General features: G+C 43.6%; 1 protein-coding gene across 1 annotated transcript in view; it reads right to left on the minus strand.

Annotated features, from left to right (window-relative positions):
* Positions 1 to 785: 785 nt before the first annotated feature.
* The window catches only part of nhej1 (nonhomologous end-joining factor 1), a 403,798-nt gene continuing 385,034 nt past the window's right edge, over positions 786 to 19,549 (minus strand). The window contains exons 7-8 of the mRNA XM_063051361.1: positions 7,379 to 7,500; positions 786 to 2,985 (exon numbers count right to left, since the gene is read on the minus strand). Of these exons, the coding sequence (XP_062907431.1) occupies positions 2,893 to 2,985; positions 7,379 to 7,500 (215 nt within the window). The 3' untranslated portion in view covers positions 786 to 2,892. The remainder of the gene's footprint in view (positions 2,986 to 7,378; positions 7,501 to 19,549) is intronic.

The following is a 19,549-nucleotide window of genomic DNA, read 5'->3' on the forward strand; positions in this document are numbered from 1 at the left end:
AGTGGTGTCACATGTAGATAGGGTCACAAAGAGAGCTTTTGGCACATTGGCCTTCATAAATCAAAGTACTGCGTACAGGAGTTGGGATGTTATGTTGAAGTTGTATGAGACATTGCTGACGTCAAATTTGGAATATTGTGTGTAGGTCTGGTTATAGTAGGGATGTCAATAAGATTGAAAGAGTACATTGAAAATTTACGAAGATGTTGCTGGGTCTTGAGAACCTGAGTTATAGAGAAAGGTTGAATAGGTTAGGACTCTATTCCCTGGAGCATAGGAGCATAGGAGAATGAGGGGAGATTTGATACAGGTATATAAATTTATGAGGGGTATAGATATGAGGGGTAAATACAAGCAGGTGTTTTCCTTTGAGATTGGGTGAGATTAGAACCAGAGGTCAGAGATTAAGGGTGAAATATTTAAAGGGAACCTCAGGAGCAACTCCTCATTCAGAGGGTGGTGAGAGTGTGGAATGAGTTGCCAGTGGCAGTGGTGGATGCAGGCTCGACTGTAACATTTAAGAGAAGTTTGGCTCAGTACAAGGATGGGAGGGTTATGGAGGGGCTATGGTCCAGGTGCGGGTCGATGGGACTAGGCAGAACAGAAGCTTGGCATGGATCAGATGGGCAGAATGCCTGTTTTTATGCTGTGGTATTCTATAGTGTTAACTGCAGCTGGGAACAATATTCAGGGGCAGAGAGTGGTCAATGAGGAGGCGAGGTGGACGCGGTGTCTGGAAGTTGATGATAGGACCGCTCTCACAAATTCTAATCAGCACGCGGAAGGAAAAGTTAATACCCATACTTAAACACCAAATAGAGTTCTTTGAAGTAACATTAAACAGCTTTATTTTCATATCGGTTTTAAAATGTAAAAGAAATGCTTGTACTAATATATAAAAACAAGGAGGTACTAGCAAGAAACCCAAACAGCAGGGTTTTATGGGCTGCGTCACTTTGTAGAGGGAATGGGACATCGCTTGCTCTGTACAGCCTAACAGCCTGTAAGATTTTAACCTTACTGCATCGTGACAACACACACGGGCAGGCTTAAGGAGTGAGGAAAGTTGGGGTGGTAAGTGGGGAGGGGGGAATTCCCTGTTTAAAAAAAAAGTCACTTTTGGTTGGAGCAATGGTTATTTAATTTTAAAAGGAAAACGGAATGAAGTCGAGCGTCAGCCAAGCTTTTTTGAAGCCACAATCAGCTCGTAGTGTTTTTTTTAGTATAAAATCAGCCTTGTGCAAAGGAAACCAATGGCGGCTGCATGCCAAATTCATACCATCTGTTGTCCTCAATTTGGCAAGCTCGTGGAGCCTTTAATTAATTAGACAAAGTAGTTACTATTGCTGGTACACTGTTAATTTGCAACTATTTAGTTTTACTTTGGAGTACTGACCATAAATTTTTGTTGTCTAACTGGATAAAGAAGGGAGGGAGGGAAAGGGGCAAAGAGAAAATCAAATGGCAAATGCAAAAAAAAAGCAATTATGCAGTTATTAAATTAAAAAGTGCCGGCAACCTCTGAAGCTGTGGGAGTTTAAAAGGTAATGATATATTGTTGGTAAAGTACCAAATCATCAAATTGATAGATCTGAAAGAAGAACCTACACTCTGACCCACACTGACCAGATATTCATCGCTAACACTGAGAGATATTACTGTTTAAAATATGAAAATTTTTGTAGCTTGTGCTTATTCTTAAAACTACAGTGTACAGCCTCTTAAAGAAATACCAACACTGATGCGCACTGAACAAGAATGTTCATCACTAACGTTAAAAGAAATACCTCTGCTTATTCTTAAAAATTTAGGTGCACTGCTCTTGAGGAAAAGGGGTTTGGGCTGGGGCGATGAACTGTGGAACAAAAGGGAGTTAACAGTAAACATTAAGAGAAACCAGGAGAGGATGCAAGGCACGATGGACATCAAGGCAGAAAAGTGAAGGGGTAAAGAAAGAAATAGGATATAAAGAAGAGAAAATAGTGTTAAAAATTTATTAGAAATGAATGGTGCAGAGCATGAGGGGAAAAAGATCAAAATGAGATTAAAAATTTATGTAAATAAAAAGAGCTGTGTGAATGACACAGGAAAACAAATTAAGATAAAAAGTAGTCAGAGAAGGAACTGATAAATAAACAAATATAAAACTGAGAGAGACCAAGGAACAGTCTAATAGTCACATGCAGTAAATTCCATTTGATAACATTGTTGCCTATGGGTTCACAGGTAATTTTTTGGTACAATGTTTACGCTTTGCAAAGCCAGAAAACTGCAAGGAAAGAGATGGTGTCACTGACTCTGGGTCATTTCAACTGGATTTCATGTCAAGAACTGAGCTGTTCAGCTAGCCTGCTGCAGTCACACTGGACCTCAAAAGGAAAGATGTGACATGCTGCACAGTGCTCAGCCCCTCATCAGATCAGCTGGCTCTATTCCACCATTGTCTTAAGGTAAATAAATCTCTGTTGCCCCATAGATATTACTGTAGAAAGTTTAAAAACAAAATCATCTGGCCACTTTAGAAATAATCATCATGGCAACCACAGTCATACAACAATCCCAACCCCCTCCCCCCAAAAGAAGAATTGAGCGGCAGAGTTCGACCCATAACTTAGGTCACTGTGGGTCTCTGGAAGGCTCCCAGCTCCTGTGGAATATGGAGACATTCTGGACTCCCAATTTAAGATGCCGATACATTTGGAACCTTGGAAATCCCTGGATATCGACTTCTGATGTAAAACGGGAAAGAGTGTCTTTGGAGCGAGGTCACTTACAACTCCATTGCTGCCGCTAGTAGTCACATCGCAGTGTAGTCTTCAGATAAAAAAGGAAATGGGATAGAGGGCACAATTGCTTCCTGGCTTAAAAACATTACCCATTATTAAAAAAAAATCAACCAAAAATTCCTTTCTTTTTCTTCTTCTGCTTCAGGGTATTTCGATTTGAATTGCTCAGAGCTGCTGGAGGAAGACGTTTTCGAGGCACCTGAAAGGGAGCACAAAACATTGAGCCATCAATGAAATATTTGTAACCTTCAAAGTCAAAGTAAGTTTATTATCAAAGTATCTCTGTATCACCATATACCACCTTGAGACTCAGGTGTTTATAGGAAAATAAAGAAATACAATAAAATTTATTAAGAACTATATATAACCAAAGACTGACAAACAACGAATGTGCAAAAGAAGACAAATTGTACAAGTTGAAAATTCATGAGTTGTAGACTCGTGAGCTATAGAGTCTTTGGAAGTGAATCTGTAGGTTGTGGAATTTGTTCAGAGTTGAGGTGAAGGAGGACAGGTTATTCAGGAGTCTGATGGTTGTAGGGTAATAAATGTTCTTGAACCTTCAGTGTGAGACCTAAAACTCCTGTACCTCCTGTCTGATGGTAGTAGCGAGAAGAGAGCATGGCCTGGATGGTGGGGTTCCTTGATGATGGATGTTGCTTTCCTGTAGCAGTGCTACTTGTAAAGGTGTTCAATGGTGGAGAGGGCTTTGTCTATGATGGACTGGGATGTATCCACCAGTTTCTGTAGACTTTTCCATTCCTGGGCATTGTTGTTCCCATACCAGGCTGTGATGCAACCAGTCAGGATACTCTCTACTGTGGTTTATATAAGTTTGTCAAAGTTTTAGACAACATGCCAAATCTATGCAAACTTCTAAGAAAGATGAGGCGCTGTCATGCCTTCCTATCTTTTTCTCTCCTCATCCCTGAATACCATTGGCTGCCGGGACATGCTGGGAAGAGAGCCTCTCCACTGTCTGACAGAGACGGCTCATCAGGGGAGTGTGCATAGCCCCACAGTACACAGAGCAAGTGGAACAGAATCCAGGGTGCTCCGAGATATTGAAGGTCAATAAAGGAATGGCGATATAAATTCCTGTCCTGAGATTGGAGAGAACAGAGAGTGCAGAGAGGGAATCTGTGGAGCAAAATGACTAGGTAGCAAGAGGCAGCGTCTGTGGAGGGAAATGAATGGTCAATGTTTCGTGTCGATCCTTTCCTAGGGACCGTAGGAAGAGCAAAGAGATTTAAAACAGAGGTTGATAGCTTCTTGATTAGTAAGATTATGGGGAGAAGGCAGGATAATGGGGTTGAGAGGTATAATCAATCAGCCATGATGAGAGGAGATTTGATAGAGGTATACAAAATTATAAGGGGTATAGATAGGGTAAATGCAAGCAGGCTTTTTCCACTGAGGTTGGGTGAGACTAGAACTAGAAGTCATAGGTTTGGGATGAAGGATGAAATATTGAAGGGGAATCTGAGGGATTTTTCTTCACTCAGAGGGTGGTGAGAGTGTGGAATGAGCTGCCAGTGGAAACGATGGTTGTGGCTTCGATTTCAACATTTAAGAGAAGTTTGAAGTACCTAGATGGAAGGAGTATGGACAGCTATGGTCCAGGGATAGGTTGATGGGACTAAGTAGAATAAATGTTCATCACTGAGTAACCTGTTTCTGTGCTGCAGTGCTCTATGATTCTATATGAGGAAGAGAAGAGAGGCAGGCAGTATAAAGCGGTGAGGGGAAAGGATGGGGCAGGGGCTGGAGCTGGAGCTGGCATGTATCAGGTTGATGCAAGTGAGGAAAATCAGAATCAGGTTTATTGTCACTGATGTCTGTCATGTAATTGTGTTAGTACAGTGCAGTACTTATAAATAAATAGAGCAAAAGAGGAAGAGCAAGATAGTGTTTATGGACCACTCAGATTCTCCTCACCTGCATCACCTGTCATTTTAGTCCACAAGACGACTAGAACCCAAATTATAGGGAAAGTCTGAATAGGTTAGGACTTTATTTCCTGGAGTTTAGGAGTTCATCGGTGCTCTACTTAACCTGAATATTGTTGCTTTACTTAATTATGCCTTGTTTTACCTGTTAATTGCTCCTTGAAGTTTTATCATCCTGTATATTGGTAACTGCAGGTTTCTGGTGCAACCTTGTACTATTTAAGATACGCGCTCTGAGCACTTATTGCTCAGTCTGGAACTGGACTTTCCATAGTGACGTTTGTTCCCATTGACCTGTGTATCATCGTTGATTCTCATTGGTGTTTTATACTCGAACCTCTAGATACTCCGCACCTGGGTTTGCTAGTCTGAGTTCATTACCACAGCAAGACTCAGCTGTCATGGACCAGACAGAGTGTGAACAGTTGTGTATGGCACTGTCCTGACAGGGAGTAGCTGCTGGGAGACACAAACACACGCTGCAGGAGATACTAACCTTGCTGCAGAAGTTCTCTGAGTCCAGTAGGTGAGATTTATGTTCTTCAGAGATTGGTTCTAGTTCTGAGCACTTACCTGTGTATCCTGCCATGGATTTCCTTAACTCCTGTGAAAGATCATTAAACTGACCGGTCCAAGCAGATCAATGGTAATCCCAAGTCTTGCCGTGAGTTTTTGCTGCACTGCTCCTTAGCATTTGAGTTACGGCCTTCCAAGTTCCCTTCAGATCAAAGTAAGCTGGCACACATCATCTCACTCCTTTTGGGCAGGGCCCCCTTTTGTGCATCGGCACTATGAGAGAGAGTTTTGCCCACCTATTTCAAGATAGACCTCTTTACTAAAACAATGAGGAGGGTGTTCAATCACCCCACCAGTGGTCAGGAGACAGCCAACGGGCTCCTCCACCTACGTCAAGGCATCAGGTCTGTGGTGGACTACTCTATAGAATTCCTCACTTTGGCTGCAGAAAGCGTTTGGAACATGGAGGTGCTGCCCACCATATTTCAGGGTCTAAATAACGACTTTAAGTATGTTTTAGCAGCCAGAGACCCAGATGAAGATCGGGCAATCTGGATTGATGACCTATGATCTAAGAGGAGGTGAGAAAGACGTGGACGATTTTCCCAAAGAACTTGCCTTCACGCCCATTGGATGTCTTCTTCGACTCCACATTCAAGGACTCCACCCAGACCTCCACAGACTCCTTCTCCTGAGGAGCCAATGCAAATAGGCAGAACTTTTTGTGCTGGGTAAGGGGGTTTGGGGGCTGATGTTCTTGTGTTTTGTGCCGGGGAGGGGGTGCTTGGGGGTCAATGTCCTTGTTACATTTTGTGCGTGAGAGGGGGGTTTGGGGGCCAATTGTTCTTGTTGAGTTTTGTGTGGAGGGAGGGGGTTTTGGTACTCGTGTTGCCATTTTTTTTTGAGTGGGGGGGATGAGTTTGCTGCTTCTCTTTGACCTGAATCTAATGGTTTTCTTTGTTTCCTGGTTATCTGGAGAAGAAGAATCTCAGATGTATACTGCATACAGACTTTGATAATAAATGTACCTTTTAACATTTGAATGAAAGGATTAATGTTTTGTGAGAGAAGTGTTTGATGGCTCTGGGCCTGTACTTGCTGGAGTTTAGAAGACTGAGGAGGCAACCTCATTGAAACCAAATAAATATTGAAAAGGACATGGAGAAGATATTTCCTGTAGTATGGGAGTCTAAGATCAGAGGACACAGCCTCAGACTAGAGGGATGTCCATTTAGAACGGAGATGAGGAGGAACTTTTTAGTTAGCAGGTGGTGAATATGGGTATTCATTGCCACAGATGGCTGTGGAGGCCAAGTCTACTTAAAGCAGAGTTTGATAGGTTCTTAACTAGTCAGAGTGTCGAAGGCAACGGGGAGAAGGCAGGAGAATGCAGCTGAGAGGGATAATAAATCAGCTATAATGGAAAGGTGGAGTAGACTCAATGGGCTGAATGGCCTCATTCTGTTCCTATATCTTTTGGTTGTTAATGGAAATGACTATGTATGTTCCCATGTACACATGATAGATAAATCTGAATTGGAATCTGCCTGTGTGGGTTTCCAATAGGAACCCAGGAAGACAAGGGTTTACAGGTTAATTGGCTGATGTTAATTCCCTTGAACTTGGTTTGGAAGCTATCATGGGCTCCAAGAGCTGAAGGTCTCCTTCAATGTTGTGAGAAATTTTAAAATTCACTTCTTTTTTCTCAGGGTGACTTGCCGCGTGGACTCTGGTCCTAGACTCCCCTACTATAGGCATCTAAGAAGGTGCTGAGGGCAGACTGCAAGTGTTGCCACACATTCTGACCCCAGCAGTTCACGTCCACAATGCTTGGCAGAACAACAAAAGCACAGAAACAACAACAGCAAAACAAACTGCTCATCTCCCCCCGACACACAGGCAGTGCTCCAACTCCAGGACAGGCTCCAAGCTTCATCTATCGGGCTTTGACTTGTGGACGTCACAGGGAGAATGTGCAAACTCCACTGAGTTGGCACCCATGTCAGGGTTGAATCCTGGTCACTGAAGCCAACTGCAGTCCACCATGTGGGTGGGACCCTCTGCAATAATAATGGGCAGAGTGGAGAAACTGCCAGTGAGAACATTCATAGGAAAATATTCACCCACCTGCTTTTTAACCTTTGGGTCCTCTGCAGATGCTGCTGTGATATTCTCTGCCTTTGCTTCACTCGCTGCCTCTGCCTGTGTTTCTGCAAGACTGGGCTGAGGATCCCCACCGTCGTCTTTCTCTGGAGAACACAGAAAGAGCTACAGTGGATTATGACTCCTAAAAATCTGCTGGCAACCTAGGGTCCAAACTGTTCATCTCCAGAGAACTCAAATCTACTGAAGCAAGCAGTCCCGAGCCAAGGGTTACATCCTTGTTTAAATAAAATTGTAGATATTGCTAAATAGATTTAAGAAAAGCAGAGATAGATTTAGAACATGGAAAATAGAACATTACAGCACAGTAAAGGCTCTTTGACCCATGATGTTGTGCTGCCCTTTTAACCTACTCTTAAGATCAATCTAACCCTTCCCTTCCACATAGTGCTCCAATTTCCTTTTATCCATGTGCCTATTTAAGAGTTTCCTAAATGCCTCTAATGTATCAGCCTCTATCAACACCCCAGTAGAGAGTTCCACACACCTACCATACTCTTTTTAAAAAAAAAACTTAGCTTTGACATCTCCCCCTATACTTTCTTCTATTCAGCTTAAAATTATGCCCCCTTGTATTAGCCACTTCTGACTTGGGAAAAATTCTCTGGCTATAAACTTGATCTAAGCCTCTTATCATCTTGTACACCTCTATCAGGTCACCTCACATCCTCCTTCGCTCCAAAGAGAAACCTACCGTCATAAGACATGCTCTCTAATCCAGGTAGCATCCTGGTAAATCTCCTTTGTACCCTCTCTAATGCTTCCACATTCTTCCTATAATGAGGCAAACAGAACTGAACACAGTACTCCAAGTGTGTCTAACCGTGGTTTAATAGAGCTGCAACACAATCCCCTGACTAATGAAAGGCAACATACCATACACCTTAAAAAAAACCTATCAACTTGCATTGCAACTGTGAGGGATCGACAGATGCAGACTTCAAGACTGCTAAGGACCCTGCTATTAACTCAGTATTCTTCCTTTAAATTCGACCTTCCAAAATGTATCACTTCACACTTCTCTGGGTTGAACCTCTAGATTCAAAAGATATCAAGGTCAGAGAGTTGTACAATACAGAAACAGGCCCTTTCACCAAATGGTTCATGTAACAAAGGTGTCCATCCAAGTTAGTCCCATTTGCCAGTGTGTGGACTAACATTTTCAATCCAAGTACCTGTCCAGTTGTCTATTAAAAATTATTATTGTACCTGTCTCAACCACGTCCTCTGGGAGCTCATGTCACATACATATCATCTTTTGTGTAAAATGTTGCCCCTCAAGTTCCTATTAAAACTTTCTTCTCTCACCCTAAACTTGTGCACTCTATAGTTTTTGATTCCCAAACCCTGGAAAAAGACAGAGTGTATTCTGATGTTTTTGATCGGGTCCACGATATCCTGAAGTGGGAAGGAGAACAGCCAGAGGTCATGGTACATATTGGTACCAACGACATAGGCAGGAAAAGGGAGGAGGTCCTGAAAGCAGACGACAGGGAGTTAGGAAGGAAGTTGAGAAGCAGGACCACAAAAGTAGTAATCTCGGGATTACTGCCTGTGCCACGTGGCAGTGAGTATAGGAATAGAGTGAGGTGGAGGATGAATGCGTGGCTGAGGGATTGAAGCAGGAGACAGGGATTCAGATTTCTGGATCATTGGGATCTCTTTTGGGGCAGGAGTGATCTGTACAAAAAAGATGTGTTGCACTTGAATCCCAGGGGGACCAATATCCTGGCAGGGAGGTTTGCAAAGGCTACTGGGGAGAATTTAAACTAGGATTGCTGGGAGTGGGAACCAAACTGAAGAGACGGAGGAAGAGGCAGTTGACTCACAAATAGAGAAAGCTTGGAAACAGTGTGAGAGGGAGGATAGGCAGGTGATAGAGAAGGGATGCGCTCAGACTGATAGTTTGAGATGTGTCTATTTTAATGCAAGGAGTATCATGAACAAAGCGGAAGAGCGTAGAGCGTGGATCAGTACTTGGAGCTATGATGTTGTGGCTATTACAGAGACTTGGATGGCTCAAGGGCAGGAATGGTTACTTCAAGTGCCAGGCTTTAGATTTCAGAAAGGACAGGGAGGGAGGCAAAAGAGGTGGGGGCGTGGCATTATCAGGCTGCAGAAAAGGAGGAAGACATGGCAGGATCGTCTATGGAGTCTCTGTGGGTGGAAGTTAGGAACAGGAAAGGGTCAATAACTCTACTGGGTGTTTTTTATAGACCACCCAATAGTAAAGGGACATCAAGCAGATAGGGAGACAGATTCTGGAAAGGAGTAATAATAACAGTTGCGGTGGGAGATTTTAATTTCCAAAATATCCATTGGCTTGTCCCTAGAGCGAGGGGTCTAGATGGGGTGGAGTTTGTTAGATGTGTTCAGGAAGGTTTGTTGACACAATATGTAGAGAAGCCTACAAGAGGAGAGGCTGTACTTGATCTGGTATTGGGAAATGAACCTGGTCAGGTGTCAGATCTCTCAGTGGGAGAGCATTTTGGAGGTAGTGATCACAATTGTATCTCCTTTACCATAGCATTAGAGAGGGATTGGAACAGACAAGTTATGGAAACGTTTAACTGGAGTAAGGGGAGATATGAGGCTATCAGGCAGGAACTTGGAAGCATGAATTGGGAAACAGGTGTTCTCAGGGAAATGTACAGAAGAAATGTGGCAAATGTTCAGGGGATATTTGCATGGAGTTCTGCATAGGTTCGTTCCAATGACACAGGGAAAGGATAGAAGGGTACAGGAACCGTGGTGTATGAAGGCTGTTGTAAATCTAGTCAAGAAGAAAAGAAGAGCTTATGAAAGGTTCAAAAAATTAGGTAATGATAGAGATCTGAGAAATTATATGGCTAGCAGGAAGGAGCTTTAAGAAAGAAATTAGGAGAGCCAGAAGGGGCCGTGAGAAGCCCTTGGCAGACACGAATAAGGAAAACTCCAAGGCATTCTACAAGTATGTGAAGAGCAAGAGGATAAGACGTGAGAGAATAGTGTGACAGTAGAAAAGTGTGTATGGAACCGGAGGAGAAAGCAGAGGTACTTAATGAGTACTTTGCTTCAGTATTCACTACAAAAAAGGAAATTGGTGATTGTAAGGATGACTTACAGCAGGCTGAAAAGCTTGAGCATGTAGATCTTAAGAAGGAGGATGTGCTGGAGCTTTTGGAAAGCATCAAGTTGGATAAGTCACCGGGACCGTACGAGATGTACCCCAGGCTACTATGGGAGGTGAACAAGGAGATTGCTGAGCCTCTGGCGATGATCTTTGCATCATCAATGGGGAGGGGAGAGGTTCCGGAGGATTGGAGGGTTGCGGATGTTGTTCCATTATTCAAGAAAGGGAGTACAGATAGCCCAGTGAGTCTTACTTCAGTGGTTGGTAAGTTGATGGAGAAGATCCTGAGAGGCAGGATTTATGAACATTTGGAGAGGTATAATGTGATTAGGAATAGTCAGCATGGCTTTGTGAAAGGCAGATTGAATTTTTTGAGGATGTGACTAAACACATTAATGAAGGTAGAGCAGTAGATGTAGTGTATATGGATTTCAGCAAGGCATTTGAGAAGGGACCCTATGCAAGGCTTATTGAGAAAGTAAGGAGGCATGGGATCCAAGGGGACATTTCTTTGTGGATCCAGAACTGGCTTGCCCACAGAAGGCAAAGAGTGGTTGTAGACGGGTTATATTCTGCATTGAGGTTGGTGACCAGTGGTGTGCCTCAGGGATCTGTTCTGGGACCCCTACTCTTCGTGATTTTTATAAATGACCTGGATGAGGAAGTGGAGGGATGGGTTAGTAAATATGCTGATGACACGAAGGTTGGGGCTGTTGTGGATAGTGTGGAGGGCTGTTAGAGGTTACAGTGGGACATTGATAGGATGCAAAACTGGGCTGAGAAGTGGCAGATGGAGTTCAACCTAGATAAGTGTGAGGTGGTTCATTTTGGTAGGTCAAATATGATGACAGAATATAGTATTAATGGTAAGACTCTTGGCAGTGTGGAGGATCAGAAGGATCTTGGGGTCTGAGTCCATAGGACACTCAAAGCTGCTGCGCAGGTTGACTCTGTGGTTAAGAAGGCATAAGGTGCATTGGCCTTCGTCAATCGTGGGATTGAGTTTGTAGCCTACTGTATATTATGGGACTACTTTATGTTGTAGTAACACGTCGTTGCATGCACTATTAGGTGCATATTGAGCAAGTGCTATTAGGCGTGTATTGACCTGTATGTGTGTGCTCAGTTCGGTTTCAGTCAGTAAAGAACCCTGTTAACTTAATTAGTCTCATTGCCAATTTGTTATGCGTGTGGCCGGGTTACACAACAAAGCCTACATCGTATTGGAATGCCGTGTCTTAATTGATAATGACACTCGGAAGAAGAGCACAAGGTATGAGCCAAGGCAGAGCGAGGCCATGAGTCCGAAAGGAAACGGAAGCACAGCCGGGGTCAGGAACGTTGGGAGACCAAGAGACACAGTCGGAGCCACAGCACGTCCAGCCAAGACCACAGCTGGTGCTGACCCCAGGGACTGAGGGTCTGGCTGCCCCAGAAGGGAGATAAAAAGAAGCGACACACACATCTAGACAGAGTGCGCTCGTGGCGCTAGCAAAAAGGACACGTGAGTCAAAAAGGAAAATAAGGGGAGACCGGGGCTTAATTAACATAACAAAGATGGCGATGATTGGAACCATTACAGCATTTGACAGTGGCATTGAAGACTGGGCAACTTACACTGAAAGAGTGGAGTTATATTGTGAGGCCAATGGTGTTAATGATGAAAAGAAAGCCAGCGTCTTACTCAATATTATGGGAGGAAAAAAAACATACGGGCTGCTATGGAGTTTGTTAACCCCTGAAAAGCCAGCTGATAAAATGTTCAAGCAAATAGTAGACACTCTACAACAGCATTTAAACCCCAAACCACTGGTCATCGCTGAAGGATTTAAATTCCATAAACGGAATCAGAATAAAAATGAAAGCATTTCTGAATATTGTGCTGAATTGCGGAAATAATCAGAACATTGTCAATTTGGAGCTGGTCTATCAGACACATTGAGGGACAGGTTAGTGTGTGGCATGCACTGTGAAACCACACAGAAGAAGCTCCTATGTGAAAAAGACCTTACATTCAAGAAAGCACTAAACATCTCAATATCAACCGAAATAGCAGTACAGGGTGCTTCTGAGATACAACAAAAATCTCTGGAATATGCCACAAATAAAATGTCACCGAACAGAAATGAAGGAAAGAAATGTTACTGTTGGGGGAACAGGTCACATGACCCTGATGATTGTTGGTTTAAGGATAAAGAATGCAGAAACTGTGGCAAACAGGACCACATTGGCAGAGTATGCAAAGCTAGTAAACAGCAGAAAAAGGACAAAATACAGAGAAATAAGAAACCCCAGAAAGGAAAATACAACAATGTGCACAAAATGAAAGAAAGAATTTCTGATGAAAACAAAAGTGAATTGTTTTGTCTGCACCTTCACAGCGTAAAAGAGACAGATGATCGAAGAGTAATATGGATCACTCCACAAGTGGCAGGCGTGAGACTGAAAATGGAGTTGGACACAGGCTCAGCTTTAACAGTGATCTCTGTACACGACTACAAATGACTGTTTTCTCACATACCTCTGAAACGAACTAAGCTGCTGCTAAAGACTTACACAGGAGAGAAAGGGCGTCCCAAAGGTAAAATTAAAGTGACAGTGACCTACGGAAACAAAACACAGCAGCTGTACCTCTACGTACTGAAAAATGGAGGACCACCGTTTCTGGGACGTGAATGGCTCAGGAAAATTCAGTTGGATTGGCACACAATCAAGGCCCTAAATGTGTCAGCAAAGGAGGGCAGCAAGGCTACATCTGAGAGACTGTCACAAGTATGTGCTGACTCTGAGGAAGTGTTCATGAAAGGAATAGGAACACTTCAGGGCATGAAGGCAAAGATTGAAATTGAGGAAAATGCATGTTCAAAATTTCACAAAGCCAGACCAGTGCCATATGCAATCCGTCTTACAGTAGAGGCAGAGCTGAAAAACCTGGAGTAGACTGCGGTCCTGTCAAAGCTGGATTGGAGTGAATGGGCCACGCCTATTGTTCCAGTGATGAAGAAAACCTCCAGCACAAAACCAGGAAAACCAAACAAGGTGCGCATATGTGGTGACTTTAAAGTGACTGTTAACCCAGTTCTCCGCACAGTACAATATCCCCTACCCCGAATTGAGGACATCTTTGCTTCCCTGTCAGGAGGGGAACATTTCACAGAAATCGATTTGACCCAGGCTTGCCTCCAAATGGAAATCGACGAAGCATCCAAGAAATACCTGACAATAAATACGCACAAAGGACTTTACCAATACAACAGGTTGGTGTTTGGGATAGCATCAGCTCCTGCAATCTGGCAAAGGGCAATGGACCAGGTTCTGCAGGGATTCCAGGGACTCAGTGTCACCTGGACAATGAACATCTTTCTAACCTAAAACAAGTCACCAGGTTACGACAATATGGGCTCAGAGCTAATCGACAGAAATGTGAGTTTTTCAAAAAGGAAATCTCATACTCTGGGCATGTGATCAACAAGGATGGCTTACACATGTCTCAAAGACAAGATAGAAGCAGTGCTTAAGGCACCACCACCTGAAAATGTGTCTCAGCTGAGAGCATATCTTGGACTAGGGAACTACTACCACAAGTTCTTGCCTAACCTATCCACAGTCCCACACCCACTAAATGCACTATTACAGACAGGAACACAATGGAAGTAGACTGAGAGCTATGAGAAAGCGTTTCAAGAAACTAAAAGACTCGTAACTTCAGAAGGGGTGCTCGCACACTTTGACCCCTCCTGACCTATCTGACTAGCTTGTGATGCCTCACCCCATGGGATAGGAGCTGTGTTATCGCACAAGTTTCCAGATGGCTCAGAAAGACCAATAGCCTTTGCCTCAAGAACGCTTACTTCAGCTGAACGCAACTACGCACAGATTGACAGGGAGGCCCTAAGCCTCGTGTGGGGAGTCAAGAAATTCAGTCACTACCTGTATGGCCAAAAGTTTACTCTGTTGACTGACCATCAGCCTCTCGTGTCAATCTTCAACCCAAGAAAAGGCGTTCCAGTGATGAGAGCACAAAGGCTGCAGCGATGGTTTCTTCTCTTAGGAGGTCACAGGTATGACATTGATCACAAGGGGACCAAGCAGCACGGCAACGCAGATGGTTTGTCATGTTTACCTCTGCCCACTTCCGAGATAACTATGCAAATGAATTCAGCAGAGGTCTTTCACAGAACAATAGTTGAATAATTACCAGTAACAAACAGCCTCATTAAAAGGGAAACACGCAATGACCCAATGTTATCACAAGTGTATGACATCATGGTAGAGGAATGGCCAGCGCAGGGCAACACACTGTTTCCAGCCTTCTCAGCGAGGAAGTGTGTCGGGGAACACTAACATGTAGCTCACGAGTTGTGATCCCTCCCAAGCTACGCACCAGAGTGCTGGAGGAACTGCACGAGGGGCACCTGGGTACCGTGAAGATGAAAAGTCTTGCCCATGCCTATGTGTGGTAGCCAGGAATTGATAACCAGATTGAGGACTTGACCAGGAACTGCTCTGGATGTCAAAAGATTCAGAACAGATCACCACAAGTCCCTTCTCCATCCATGGGAGTGGCCCTCATCACCATGGCAACGAGTGCATGCTGACTTCATGGACTCTATCTTTTTAATCGCCGTTGATGCACATTCCAAATGGCCAGAGGTAATCAAAATGAAGTCAACCACATCAGAAAAGACCATTACAGTCCTGAGGACCATGTTCGCCAGGAATGGCTTACCAGAGCAAATCTGCACAGACAACCGATGACAATTTGTCTCTGAAGGATTCCAAAGTTTTGCGAAGAACAATGGAATCAAGCACTTTACATCTGCCCCTTACCATCCATCCACAAATGGTTTGGCAGAAAGATTTGTGCAGACATTCAAGAAAGCCATCAAGGCAATGGACAACGAAAATCGACCACTACAACACAAGATAGACCGCTTCCTCCTTGCCTATCGTAATGCAGTACATGCAACTACTAATCAGACCCCAGCGGTGATGTTTCTGAACGGGAATCTGAGGATCCGCATGGATCTTCTCAAACCAGATGTACGGCGTGATGTGGAGAACAGACAGTTCAAACACTTGAATGCTAAGACAACACAGAGCTTCAGTGTGGGACAGTCAGTTCTTGCACGTGATTACTGAACTGAACAGTGGCAACCGGGTATAATTCCCTTCATAGATGGGCCACTGATGTATAGAGTACAGGTGGGAGAGAACGTATGGAGACGTCATGTGGAACAAATCCTGAATGCTCAGGTGGAAAACACAACAACATCTTGCCCTGACTCCCCGGACATAGAAACAAACACTCCTGATATGACCACATCAGCCTCATCCACAGGTAAGCCTGTCATCAGTGCTGAGGACCCACCTGATGTACCTGTGGAGACTAATTCCCCAAAGCAAACGTTTCAGGGCAGACGTTACCCGGAGAGGCAGAGAAGACCCCCCTAGAGACTTGAGTTATAATTATTATTATTAAGTTACTTTGTTATAATTTGATATTATTAAGTTGCTAAGTAAACAACTGGTAGGCGTTTCTATGTTAAGGGTACACATTTGTTTAGCGTAGTGCTCCAGAAAAAAAACAGTAGACACTATTAAAATAAAAGGGGAGGAGTGTACCATATAGCCTACTGTATATTATGGGACTACTTAATGTTGTAGTAACATGTCGTTGCATGGGCTATTAGGCGCATATTGATCTGTACGTGTGTGTTTAGTTCAGTATCAGTCAGTAAAGAATCCTGTTAACTTAGCTCCCATCTCCAGCATTTTTATTTATAGCTTTGTTGTGTAACTCAGCCACATACACAACAGAGATTAAGAGCTGAGAGGTAATGTTGCAGCTATATAGGACCCTGGTCAGACCCCACTTGGAGTACTGTGCACAGTTCTGGTTGCCTCACTACAGGAAGGATGTGGAAACCATAGAAAGAGTGCAGAGGAGATTTACAAGGATGTTACCTGGATTGGGGAGCATGCCTTATGAGAACAGGTTGAGTGAACTCGGCCTTTTTTCCTTGGAGCAACGGAGGATGAGATGTGAACTGATAGAGGTGTATAAGATGATGAGAGGCATTGATCATATGGATAGTCAGAGGCTTTTTCCCAGGCTAGCACGAGAGGGCACAGTTTTAAAGTGCTTGGAAGTAGGTACAGAGGAGATGTCCGTTTTTTATGCAGAGAGTGGTGAGTGCGTGGAATGGGCTGGTGGCGACGGTGGTGGAGGCAGATAAGATAGGGTATTTAAGAGTCTCCTGGATAGGTACATGGAGCTCAGAAAAATAGAGGGCTGTGGGTAACCCTAGGGAATTTCTAAGGTAGGGACATGTTCAGCACAGCTTTGTGGGCCGAAGGGCCTGTATTGTGCTGTAGGTTTTCTATGTATTCACCCTATCTTTGCCCCTCATGATTTTGTACACCTCTATTACATCACTTCTCAGTCTCCTACGCTCCAAAGAATAGAGTCCTAGCCTGGATAGGTTGGACCTCTCCCTGTAATTCAGTCCCTCAAATCTTGCTAACATCTTGAAAATCTTTTCCTCAAAGTTCAAAGTAAAGAATTATCATCAGAGTACGTGCATGTCACCACATACAACCCTGAGATTTTTTTTCTATGGACATACTTAGCAAATCTGTAGAACAGTAATTGTAAACTGATAACATCAGGAACTGTTAACTGTAAATAAGCTGTGCAATTGCAAATAATAAGTAAATAGCAATAAATAATGAGTAGGAAATAAAAATATAACAGAGTCCTTAAATGTGTGTAGTTATCCCCTTTTGTTCAAGAGCCTGATGGTTGAGGGGTAGTAACTGTTCTTAAACCTGGTGGTGTGAGTCCTGAGGCACCTGACAGCAGCAGTGAGAAAAGAGCATGGCGTGGGTGGTCAGGATCTTTGATGATGGACGCTGCTTTTCTCTGGCAATGTTTCATATCGATGTGCTCAGTGGTTGGAAGAGTTTTACCTGTGATATACTGGGCTGAATCCACCACCTTTAGCTGGCTTTTTCTGCTCAAAGACATTGGTGTTCCCATACCAGGCCATACTGAATCAGTCAGCACACTTTCCACCACACATCTATAGAAGTTTGCCAAGGTTTTCGATGACATGCCAAGCCTCCGCAGACTCCTGAGGAAGTAGAGGCACTGTTGTGCTTTCTTCCCAATTATATTTGTACGATAAGTCCAGGACAAGTCCTGTGAGATGGTGACACCCAGGAATTTAAAGTTACTGACCCTCTCCAGCTCTGATCCTCTGATGATTACTGGCTCATGGAACTCTGGTTTACATCTCCTGAAGTCTACAGTCAGTTCTTTGGTCTTACTGACATTGAGTGGGAGGTTGTTGTTATTACACCACACAGGCAAGTGTTCGATTTCCTTCCTTTTCTGTAATCTGTGCTATAGCAGGGTGACCAAGCTGAACACACTACTTCAAGTAGGGCTTCACCAGAATCGGTGTTTATGGATTTTAGTAAGGTGTTTGACACTTTTCCTCATATAGCTTCATCCAGGAAGTGATGAAAACTTAGCTGTGTGGATTCAGAATTGGCCTGTTTACAGAAGGCATGGGGTAGTAGTATCCTGTCTGAAGGATGACAATGGTGTTTCACAGAAATTTGTTCTGGGACCCCTGCTTTTTGTGATTTTTATAACTGACTTGGATGAGCAAGTGAAAGGGTGGGTTAGTAAATTTGTGGTTACAACAAAGCTTGGTGGGGTTGTGGATAGTATTAATGTTGTCATTGGTTACAGCAAGATAAAGACAGGATCAGAGCTAGGCAGAGAAGTAGCAGATGGAGTTCAATTGGGAAAAGTGTGAAATGATTCACTTTGGAAAATCAAACTTGAAGATGGAGTACAAGGTTGATGGAGTATTCTTAGCAGTGTGGATGAACAGAGGGGACTTGGAGTTGATAAGGTGGATAAGAAAGTCTATGAAGTGCTGGTGTGAGGTTACGTTGCATTTCTATCAAACTCTGGTTAGACCACACGGAGTACTGTGTTCAGTTCTGGTCACCTCATGATTGGAAGGATGTGGAAGCTTTAGCAAGAATGTGGAAGAGATTTACCAGGATGCTGCCGGATTGGAGAGCATGTTTCATCAGGGAAGGTGGAGCGAGCTAAGGATTTTCTTTCTGAAACAATGAATGATGAGATGTAACTTGATAGAGGTGTGTAAGGTTATGAGAAACATTGATAGAGTGGACAGATGGTACAGTATCTCTTTTTCCCAGGGTAGCATGACTAACACCTGGGGATATCCATTTAAAGTGAGCAGAGAAAAGTTTAGGGGAAATATCAGAGGCTTTTACACCGAGTGGTAAGTTCCTGGAATGTACTGCCAGCGGTGATGGTAGAGGCTGGTACATTAGTGATATTAAAGAGACTCTTAGATAGGTACATGGATGTAACAAAAATGGAGGGTTATGGGCTGTGAGGGAGAGAAAGGCTTGGTTTATCATGGAGTAGGTTTATATAAGTTAGCAGAACACTGTGGACCAAAGGGCCCATACTGTGCTATACTGTCCTATATTCTATGTTCTTGCGTTCCTAGGCATTCAAACTGCTGTACCAGACCAACAAGCAGTTAGGATATTTTAGGCAGCACATCTGTAGAAGTTTGTTAGAAGGCCTAAGGAAGGTGTTACCTTGGCAGGGTGCCATGGTGACTGCTCTCTGCTAAGGATAAACTTCTCCAGTCGAGAGCCTTACTGGCTCGGAGCTCATACTGGGTGTTGAGGAGCACTGCTAAGGGCAATTTTCTGCTGATATAAATAGTCAGAACACAGTATGGAGAACATAAGGCATTACAGGCAGTACAGAACCTCTGGCCCACTAGGTAGTGCTGACCTGTTAACCTACTCTAAGATCAGTCTAACCCTTCTCTCCAACATAGCCATCCATCTTCCTATCATCCATGTGCCTATAAAAAAGTCTCTCAGAAGTCCCTAATGAATCAGCATCTATTACCACCCCTGGGCAGCGTATTCTATAGACCCGCCACTCCCTGTGT

Source organism: Mobula hypostoma, chromosome 6 (genome assembly GCF_963921235.1).
Source record: "Mobula hypostoma chromosome 6, sMobHyp1.1, whole genome shotgun sequence".
NCBI classification, from domain to species: Eukaryota; Metazoa; Chordata; class Chondrichthyes; order Myliobatiformes; family Myliobatidae; genus Mobula; species Mobula hypostoma.